The sequence below is a fragment of the Setaria italica genome, chromosome VIII, assembly GCF_000263155.2.
Source record: "Setaria italica strain Yugu1 chromosome VIII, Setaria_italica_v2.0, whole genome shotgun sequence".
NCBI classification, from domain to species: domain Eukaryota; kingdom Viridiplantae; phylum Streptophyta; class Magnoliopsida; order Poales; family Poaceae; genus Setaria; species Setaria italica.
In genome coordinates, this window is record NC_028457.1 from 1857113 (window position 1) to 1867969 (window position 10857).

At 41.9% G+C, this 10857-nt stretch overlaps 1 protein-coding gene and 1 long non-coding RNA gene across 14 annotated transcripts; both read right to left on the reverse strand.

Annotated features, from left to right (window-relative positions):
* Window positions 1-655: 655 nt before the first annotated feature.
* On the reverse strand, window positions 656-4933 carry LOC101782101. The gene is made up of 13 exons (XM_022829176.1): window positions 4844-4933; window positions 4651-4752; window positions 4433-4563; window positions 4101-4343; window positions 3808-3956; window positions 3565-3611; window positions 3137-3232; window positions 2924-3055; window positions 2725-2849; window positions 2370-2633; window positions 2090-2226; window positions 1236-1359; window positions 656-832 (listed from the first exon to the last, which is right to left on the reverse strand). The coding sequence occupies exons 1-13, from the start codon at window positions 4866-4868 to the stop codon at window positions 656-658; spliced, it is 1752 nt and encodes a 583-aa protein (XP_022684911.1). The 5' UTR covers window positions 4869-4933.
* A 2019-nt stretch (window positions 4934-6952) lies between these two features.
* Window positions 6953-10523, reverse strand: LOC101774950. 13 transcript variants are annotated; one of them, XR_001164634.2, is made up of 5 exons: window positions 10136-10523; window positions 9782-9817; window positions 9310-9670; window positions 8317-8642; window positions 6953-7287 (listed from the first exon to the last, which is right to left on the reverse strand). It is a non-coding gene; the product is annotated as an uncharacterized LOC101774950 (long non-coding RNA). The 13 variants fall into 13 exon arrangements; XR_002678917.1 differs by having other exon boundaries at window positions 9782-9856; XR_002678916.1 differs by having other exon boundaries at window positions 9782-9889.
* Window positions 10524-10857: the final 334 nt, after the last annotated feature.

The window sequence follows — 10857 nt, forward strand, 5'->3', positions numbered from 1 at the left end:
CTTCTGCTTATATAATATATCACCCTTTCTTTCCCCTCAAACTCTTAGACGAGAGCCAATCCAATGGCGTGCTCGTCAGCCGATAAGTACAACTTGAACGGCTTGTGTGCCTGTGTAGGAACCAGCACGGGAGGTGACACCAAATACATATCATCTAGTGCCTTCTGTTGTTCCTCCCCCAGACAAACTCCCGCCTCCTCACCCGCCACTCCGCTCCACACTCCCCTAACCCTAGGGTGCCTGTAATCCCCAACCCTAACACCGGCAAGCCTCCTCCTCTTCCTCTCCGACGGGACGCGGGCACCGGTGAGCCTCCCCACCCCTCTTCTTCCCCTCTAGCACAAGCGGGGGTGTGGGCCGGCCAGCGTCACACGCTCGGCATTGAGCGCGACCCGTCACGTATAAATGTTTGCGTTAGGTTAACCAAAGGGAGCTCTCCAAGACGACGGGCACGGCCAGACAGCTATATATGGTGCATGCACCGGCGTTCATGAACCTTAAGCTCATCTCACGCAACACATATTCGACATCCTAGATATATAGTGATGGTTGACTAGCATCGAGAGGACGTACGTGATGTATTCAGCAAGGCCTCTGGCTAAAGGGTTTAGTGTAGTATGAACCCTAAAAAGCTCTAGCCAACGAACATCCTTGATCAAACCTCCAGCTCCTCTGAAAAATCCAGGTCCTCATCCTCCTCTCTTGTCAACGTAAGCCCCTGCAGCCGGTCCTCCAGGCTTAACACTGAATCCATCTTCTCTACCTCCATCTCCTTCCCCCACGAATCCGCCTGGGCGTCCGACGTGCAGACCACGCCGATTGAGAGAATTGTCTGCCATATTAATATAGAGCTGCCTTAAAAAAAAAGGAACCAAGCAGCTTGTTCCGACGTAATTGGCAAGCTCCCAAGGAGCACCATTTTGTTCTAAAAAGGGTTTTCAACAAACAAGCATCGACTTGTTCTTAAAAAAACAAGCATTGACCCAACAGGCCAGAACATGTCAATAGTCGATCTTCTAACGAGTCGGTTACGACAGTATATAACTTAAATCACGACGAAAATGCAGTGCTATTACACAAAGTAGCTAGTACTCGCTGGGTATATAATTCCAGATCCAGAGAAGATAAAGGCACACTAGGCAATAAATAGGGTCCAGCATCGTGCATCGACATCAACATTATATAGTGACGACTGACTCGTATCGAGGACGTGATGGCTTCTAGAATAATATAACTTTTCTTCCACCTAAGTACCCATATCTCTTCTTGCGGCCGCTTGGGAGTTCAATTCCCAACTCATCATCCTCAGATTCAACCAAATCGTCAGGACGAAGCCAACATGGCTCAGGCACAGGCCACCTGTAAGTTGTTAGATGCATACATGTAGTCATTATTTATATATATCCCAAGGGTACATTGAAACTAGCTTAGGGGGTGTATGGATACGAGGTATTAAACTTTAGGAGGGTCACATCGGAGGTTCGAACGCTAATTAGGAGGACTAAACATGAGCTAATTATAAAACTAACTGCAGAACCCCTATACTAATTCGCGAGACGAATCTATTAAGCCTAATTAAGCCATCATTAGTAAATGGTTACTATAGCACCACATTGTCAAATCATGGACTAATTAGGCTTAATAGATTAGCCTCGCGAATTAAACTTCATCTGTGCAATTAGTTTTGTAATTAGACTACATTTAATACTCCTAATTAGTATCCAAACATCCGATGCGACAGATACTAAAGTTTAGGAGGGTGTATCCGAACACCCCCTTAATAGTAACATTTATCTGCTTGGACGATCACTGTCATCTCCATCCATTTTCCAGAAACGGGCTCTAGAGGGATCACAATCGTCATGCCCAACTTTGCCAGCCTTACTGTCAGGCAAACACGCCAATGCAATAAACGGGTTTAGTAATAGAATCCATACATGTTTTTATTGAACCTGCTTAAATATAATCTAGCAGGGTTCTTTGAATGTTCAGCTCAAGTGCACATCGTGAATAAAACCAACCTCAAAACCTTAACAGATATGACAAGCACTTGAATACCCAGAAAGGAAATTAAGCTAGGAATTAATACCTCTTTTCCGCGAAATGTGCCAGAATCTTGTCAATATCTTCCCACAGAAGGAATGGGGTTCCTATTCTCTTGTCATAGAAGTTCATGCCAATAACTTTGCCATCCGGCATATTAACAAGGGGTCCTCCAATCCCAGCCTAGCAATGCAAGGTAACATGGACAAGTAGTCATTTCTAATCCAAAAATACATATTTGCTACTTCATTCTGATGCTACTATTTATTTACTTGTACTGTGTAAATTGAAGTAGCTAGGCACGAAAAAACAGCAGCAATATATACCTTTGTGATTTTACACGACGACCGTACAATGCACATGCAGTCAAGTGTGCCTGACCAGGAAACAAGCTGCCCACTTGTGGCCATTAATGCGCCTGATATGAAAGAACGCCCTACAGATGCAGAACACCCAAACCTGTAAGGCTGAATACTTGCTGGTCGAACAACACGGCAATCCGTGACACCTACTAGGGCAACATTGTAATGTAGACTATAATGCTCTAGCAAGCCCTCTATGCGCCGTTTGTTGGGAAGCAACACTTCAATCTACAAATGAGCCAGTGCGACTTACGTAAATAAATTAGTACCTTAAATATAAAAGAGCAACAATCAAAGAACAATCAAGGAGCACACAAACCCTCAAATTTTCATCAGTCTTGTTTTCATCACTAGAACTTCTAACCAAGCTCGCTGATGTCAGAATAGTAGTAGATCCATTCCATTCAATAAAAAAACCCGTGCATGTGAAATGCCTTTTCCCTCCTGCGTGCCACTATTTTGATTATGTAACAAGTGACGAAAAAATAAAAACATGATAGCACACTACTGTAAATCACCTTTAAATGAAGCTAGTGCAACAACATAGCGATCTATGTCAGAAAAAGCACTTCTACTGAATTCATCCCAGACACCTTCTCGATATGCGTCACCAAAAGTCTCTTCAAAAGTATTAACCAAAATCATGCCATCTGAAGGATTTACAAGTTGAATAGCATTTAGTTGTAAAGCAAAACTGTAAAAAGATAGCAAATTCAGAAGCAGTGACTCACCATCGGCCATGTCTATTTGTGGCATAGGGTAACCGAGGGACTCTAGATCCTCACAATATCCGCTGGTCATATCATCTCTGTGTATTGGTCTGTGTACTGGTGCAACAGGGTCAAGCGATTAGCACTAATATGCTACAATGATATATGACAAATATAAATTCACATAAATTCTGCGTGTAATTGATTAATTAGATTACGATGGCACCATTAGAAGTTGGTCTACATGAACACACAAAGAACACTGTAATATCATATAGCACTAACTCTATGGAAGTACACGTTATAAACCTAAATCAGTTGATAGTTATTAAGTACAAATGTAAAAGCTAAACTTGTACTACTTGTGTACAATTTGTCACAACAATTTGCATGGTACCACAACGTATGTGTGTGTTTTGAGGACAGAAAAAGAGTTTCTGCGTACTCACCTTCTGAATGGCTATTCAATTTGTCACATGTGGGTCTGGATCCAAACCTGCAGAAGAACATCAACAATGACTAAGAATCGATCAGAGCAGTGCTTAAACAGCTAGCAATCTGGATTATGGCATACATATGTTGTTTGGAATGCAAGCTCATGCACGGGAAGGGGTAGGAAATGATAGAATGATAGAATAGGGGAATCAATGAAAAGCAAACATTAGTAATAATAATACATGATTAAGACATACCTGGCTACCTTTGTCTTCTTTTGCAGGGATGTACACTTCAGCCAGTCGAGAATTGAGCCCCAAGATATGAAATGGGCTCTTAATACCAGAAAAAGGTGCATGCCAACAAATTTCCCATCAAAAGTAAAAAGTGGCCCACCTTCCCAAACCTAACATGAATAAAGGTTGGCACACCAAATGAGGTGAAAAGAGCAAGGGTTACATGGGGAAAGGATTTTTTTTCTTTGACATGCAGTTTAGTGCATGTCAAAACAGAAACATAATGAAATGTTGGTATCATAACTTAAGTTTACCTCTGACCTTTTCAAAAGAGGAGCTTCATTATCGAGTATCACATTTATGGGTATTAATTTGCCAGAGATGCCACGTCCTAAAGCTAGCACCATACCACGGGGCAGAATTTCCACCCTATGTTTGAAAAGTCCAACATGAACATCGAGGGAGGTGCTGATGATGACAATAGCAAAGTTGCGATCTAAATCATATTCAGACAAAACACCCTCGTACACTTCACTGCCTTCATGGCGCACTTTAATCTACAATGTAAGGCAAGAAAAGAACACACATTGATCACACTTAAATATAACAAGTAGAAAAAAAGTACAGGACGATTACCAGCACCAACCTTTAAGTTATGGAATTTTCCTTTATCATCACTGATGACAGCTCTGGCCAAAGTTGCTGAAGTCAAGAACCTTGTAAGATTCTCCTGGGATTCTATAGCTATGACTGAGCATGCAAATAACACTTTGTCTCCTACAGATGATCATAACATAATTATGTAAATAATTTTTGACTGGTGTTAAAGAAAAACTAAAATAGTATAGCAGCATATATAATCACCATTGCACAAAGCAAGTGAGGCAACACTTCTAGACAAATTTGACTTGAGTTCATCACTGAGCCTAGTCCAGTCATATCGGTTAGAGTCCCCATGCAAGTCACCTAGTTAAAGAAAAAAAATCAAACAACATAAACCATGATTGCTCAAATAAGGCTGTGAGAAAACACAAGGAAAGAGGAAGAACACGCATACCTAAGGCCATTGACTCAGTTAGCATTCCATTACCATTGCAACCTCTTATACTCTTATGCGATCTTCTTGTGAAATCATTATCACCCCTCTTAGTTTTCCGTTTCCGTATCTTTTCTATGGCTGAAGCAGTTTTTTTTTGGGGGGGGATATAAAGGGGCAAAATGTGGTGTCACCAACAGTAAAGCAACGTTGTAAAACTATCAGACCAACCAATCCAAGGGATGCTAATGAAAGGGGACGGGGTACCGTACCTGAGGCCAATAGATTATTCTTCTTTCCTTTACCATTGGGAGGTGTTGTGCTCTAATGCGACCTTCCTGCGAGACCATCACCCCTCTTAGTTCTCCTTGTCAGAATTTTTGTGTAGGGTGGGGACAAAACAGCAAAATTTGGAGTTAGAAACAGTAAGCAACGTTGTAGAACTACCATAGACCAACCAATCAAAGAGACCCCAATACAGATCTTATATCAAGGTTGATGGTCCACAAAGAAGTTGGCTGAATCAGATAATTTCTTAGCTCAACTACAGCGTAGAGGGAGACAGCTATCTGATACACTTGACCTATAGAAATATGTAACAACTAGCCTGTTCCTTAGGTTGGCACATGGATGGTATTAGAAAAAACGGGTGTTATCTAAAATCCTTGACACAATTACATGAATGAAATAAAAAAAAGTTACATATGTAAAACCGAATGAAAATAATCGAAGTTAGTGCGCATAACAGATATGCATATAAGTGAGACAGATTGGGGCTTCCACTCAAAACAAATCACACTAACTTCGATTACATTAGGGTTTGGGTGCACTAACTTCGATTGTATTAGGGTTTGGAGGGCTCAGTTTTGCGCAGCGGGAAGGGAAGGGAAGGGAAGGGAAAGGCGCACCTTGTGGCTGAACGTCGACAGCGAAGGGGCTCGACAAAGAGGGAGGCGGCGGTCGCCGAGTCATCGCCGCGAGGAAAAAAGCCGGAGAGGTAAACGAAGATATTCTCGGTCTTGGAAAATTGAAGGAGGTCGAAGAAGAGGGGAGTGGGAGATTTATTACGACGGGAGGAGATCGGCCAGCCAGCCCATATAGGCCCAGAGGAGGAAGCAACGGGCCCACGGATAAAAGCAGTCCACACCGTGGCCCTGTTTTCTTTTTCTTTATTTGTAGGGGTGAAAACGGTATAGATATTTTCTAACCATATTTGAGACCGAATCCGTATCCATATCCGAGTACTCAAATCGCATATATATCCAATTGTATCTTATCCAACGTAGCTGGCACTGTCCGTATTCGAATCCGAATCCGAAGAGAAATATGAAAAGAAATGTAATATCAGTGATATACAAAAGACACCATTAGTGAAGAATATATTGACATCAAAAGACAACTGTGAAGCTTGAATGTACTGACTTGGTGAGTTATCCTTGTTTGATTTCAGCATTACAACTTTTGTGAAAGCCATTACAAAAATTTCTGAGTGAGTTCACAATTTTTCATCAGGACAATTTGTTAGGCTACTCTATAAAAAGAGCATACACAGATTGTGGCCTAATGGCCCTGACTTGATGGATGTCTTGAGAATGTCGGATTGCTCCATGCTATGGAGGTGCAATGCAATTGATACAAGAATGCAACGAGCAGACATTCACCTAATTGTGAATTGTTGTAGCACACTTATCTATGTGATGCTCAAGTTGTACTGAAATTTTAATTTTAGGACATTTGTTGATGCGGTTGAGCTAACCACCTGAGAGATAGTATGATCAAATATAGAAAGTTAATTCCATATATTTTGCTAAGATACGCAGGTATTCTTTTCAACTATTTGAAAGTTAGTATCTTTTGCTGAGATTCAAAAGTTGAAGGTGGACCTAAAAGAATTGCAGTTCACAAAGATGATATCTCTACAGTGAACTAAACATATTAGGTTTTCATGGTAGACTTTTAATCATTGGCTTACAAATAGCTAAAATGAACAAGCTGTTTGCAAGATGTTTGATTGTACAAGGTGTTTTGGTTACTGATGTTCGAAACCATGATGCACACAAAGATATTTCTTTCATATGTGTTGGTTAGAAAATACATCGGATCGCTTGGATTTTTTTGTTCTTTTTGACAGAGGTAAACCCAGCTTTTATAGAAAGCTCAACATCCGATCACAAGGTAGCCATAACAGGAAAACAAAAGGAAAAACGATGCTGGGGATTCCAGCTTACAAGAAACGTGCTAGCCAGCACCACCTCCTGGGAACCGGAAACTAGAGCAGAGCTACAGAAACAGAAGAGTAGCAAAAGAACTCTCTTGAACAAACCATCACGAAACTGAAAAAAAAAGAAACCACTCAAGACGTCTATTAGCCGATAACACCTTCAATCTCCATGTCATCCGTTTGACTCCAGAAATTCTCCAACCAAGTCTTCAAAGTCTTGAGGTTCTCATCTACTCCCTCCGTCCTGTAATATAGTGCATTCTAGCATTCAAAATTTGTCTGCAAATATAATGCATTCTAGAGGACAAAAACAAATTTTGCAATTAATACTTTCCATTTATCAACCAATCACCATCAATCATGTTGACGATAGGGTCTGATTAGGAAATAAATGAGGGTACATGCGTCTTTTATGTTCTCTCTTAATTTGTCTTAAAATTTCTAAAATGCACTGTACTACAGGACAGAGGGAGTAGGAATTTGGCGTCTTGACCCTTCAATAAGAGCCGCCAATTCTGTAGGAAGTGAAAAGTTTTAGGGGCCGTTTGTTTTCCTAGAATTGAAACTCATTACATGAATCATATTCTAGCAATTAGATTCCATAGGAAATGGATTTCGTAGAACTTGATTCAATTGAATTTTCTTGTTTGGATGTACCGAGAAAGTTTTTCTTAGAATTAAATTCCAAATGCTGTTTGGATGCATTATTAGTAATATATGAAGTTTCCACCATCCAGCCGAATACCGCTTTCTCTCTCTCATCCTTCTAAGCTGCTTTCTCTCCCATCCAAACTCTCACCTCTCTCTCTCATCTCCCTCTCATCCTTCCAACCAGGTGAACTAATCTCTCTATCATCCAAACTCTCCTCTCTCTCTCTCATCCTTCCAACCAGCTAACACTAGTCTCTCTCTCATCATTCCAACCAGCTAAACACTAGTCTCTCTCTCTACAATGCCGATATAGATGACTAAACATGGACTAAACAGTATAAACAATATGATAGAATAATTCTACCCCTCTCATACACTAGTAATTTGAATATTTATCTCCAAAAAGCAGATAAGCTTCTCTCTCTCATGTCTCTCTCTACAATGACGATATACATGTGCTTCTCTGTCATATATACATATAAAATGAGATAAGAGAAGATATTTATGTGGTAGATTTAACACTAATTCATACATGGATATGATAAATCTTCTTGTGCCACAATGCACGCACATTCATACTCTAACAAGGTATCTAAACCTATTCATACAATGCAACAATTACCTGGGTAAAAACATTTCGCCCATTGATTTTTTTCCTCGAATACGAGGACAGCCTGCATGCTACTCACTATGGGAAACTCCATTAAACACACGATCATTGCGGTGTCACCACAACATCCAAGCACCTAAAATGAGCGGCGCATTCAGTCATGGCTTGTTTCTAGGATGAGCATGGATCTGCACCCACCAATCACAGAATACCTTATCAGCAGGGTGTGGTGAGAGATCAGGGAGTCCATATTGCCGGAACAGGAGATATCACACCTGCTTGGAAAATAAACAGCCGAGATAGGATGTGCTTGTAGTGTCATTCTCTTAGTCAGGCATCTAAAGCACATATGCAAATTTAAAGAAATGTTTTAGCATCAAGAAATGAGGAGGGTAATTCAGAATACAAGTGAAATTATATATTCTAATGGCAAGTACATATTATAAATACAAAAATCATGCGTTGCAGTACTAGATTGAGACTAGGAATTAACTATGTGTTGCAGTATAGCAATGGATAATTGACTGCCCTTTAACATGTTGTGTTGCTTGCCTTGCCCAATTGCTTAGGAAGTGATGTTTTCATACCTGTGTACTACAGATATCTGTGTCTAGATCAAGAAATTTATTCATGCCAAACCAAAATTAATTATTTGGTAAATAATGAGTTTGTTGACCTAGCTAAACTGAACAAAAGGGGATTTGTCCCTTTCAGTGGACAGTTAGGCCACTGTCGAGAAAACTGAGTACAATCAATCCAAAATGAAAATTACTATCATTATACTAGACAGATGGCAGCACTACTGCAACCATCCGAAGCAAGGTTATACCTTCACATTAGGCCACCAGCTGGCACTGATCCGGTTACAAAATGCATACCATCTTATTAAACTACGAAATCATTTGCTTCCATACTATTCACTATGTAAAGTAAGCATGTACAGTATAAGTCTACTTTAGGTGACAAAACTGTGAATCGTTAGTTAGCAAGGAGCCAAAGATATACCTATAGATGCAGGGGAGATGATATCTTTGATTACAACAAATGTCAAATCTTATGGAGCTAACCATGCATCTGTCAGTTGAACCTGTGGCCGCTGATCTTTCACCCACTTGACAGACTGAGAAGGTAACCTTCCTCTAGTCTCCATCTAAAAGGTTGCAACATTAGCTGCTGACCTAAGAAGCATTCCAAAGAAGTATTCATCAATCAATCACAACAGTGCATGCTGACAATGTCAAAGCTAATGAAAAAAAAATTGCAAGACAAAAGAGCACGGTGGACTTGGCCTCAAGGACCTGGCCGTTCAGAACAAAAGCCTTTTGCTCAAACTTCTTCACCGGCTGTACACCCCTAGGGACTCGTCCTGGGCATGATGGGCACGCGACCTTGTCAGCTTGATAGATCTTCAAGGCGAGATCGAAGGAACGCACTGGGAGGACCTTAAGAGCCTGATGCCAGTTTACCGCACCCTCACCTGTTCAGCAGTCGCCAATGGGTCCACGACCAATTTCTGGCATTACAGGTGGATATCAGAAGCCTAGGGACATGGCTGATGATGTGCAATATACAATTAGAAAATAACCTGAAGAAAAGGACAATACAAATACAAACGTTCATTGTATCTTAACAGGGATATGAGCCAAAATTGAATGGAGCCATGCATTCAGAAATAAAGTTCAAACAATTACATATTACTACAGCGGGCAGAATGAAAATGGAATGTGTTTGAGTGACATGTGCAGAGGATATGTACTCAAGAGTCCATGACTCACTTGTATAGCTGGGAAGAAATTGGGAGGACAGAGGGGTGAAAGGGATGCATACTCACGTGCAGGCTCCTAGCGCCACGGCCGCCGCCAGCGCTGCGGCACCTACCGCCGTAACCTCCCTGTCGTCACCACGTCGGGTCCCTTTGGCGGACGGAGCAGGAGGAAGTGGGTGCACAAGGACACGAGGCTCGCTGAGGTAGGCGTGGAGGACCCAGATCTGCTCGAGGACTACCTCCATGGAGGCCACACCCGGCCCTTGAGCTCCTCGGCTCGGCACTAGGAAACCCTAGCCGCCATGGCGTAGGGAGGATTCCGCAGCAGGAAGAGGAAGAGGGGGTAGCGGAGGAGGGGCGGCGGCGGAGGGGGTCGTGGTGCGGGAGGCGGCGGCGCAACACTCGGGGACTCGGGGGCAGCGGCACGAGGGTGAGAAGGAGTGGGGGAGGTGAGGCGGGGGGAGGCGGGGGGAGGCCGTCGGGGGCAGGGAAATTGTTTCTGATTTTTTTGGCCAGAATGTGCGATAGGCTAATCTGGAATCCTGAGGAATCACCATTTCCAATTCCGGGAAGCCAAACATGTTGATCTTGGAAACTAATTCTAATTCCACCTGATTCCAACCAAACAATGTAATAATGGGGCAATTGCGCAAGCAAAGGAGCCAAGGAACCACCATAAGAACAAACACGTAATGCGGCGATTTCACCTCATTTGAGACTTCGTTAACCGGGGTGAGATCAAGTTATGCAAAATACACACGGATCTGAATATTTCTGATCCTTTGACA

Coding starts and splice junctions, on each gene's coding strand:
- LOC101782101 (XM_022829176.1), bottom strand. CDS start 4,868: ATGCTAACTGAGTCAATGGCCTTAG. Junction 4,564..4,650: donor CTCACTTGCTTTGTGCAATG/GTGATTATATAT, acceptor GATCATCTGTAG/GAGACAAAGTGTTATTTGCA. Junction 3,612..3,807: donor AAGAAGACAAAGGTAGCCAG/GTATGTCTTAAT, acceptor GTTCTTCTGCAG/GTTTGGATCCAGACCCACAT.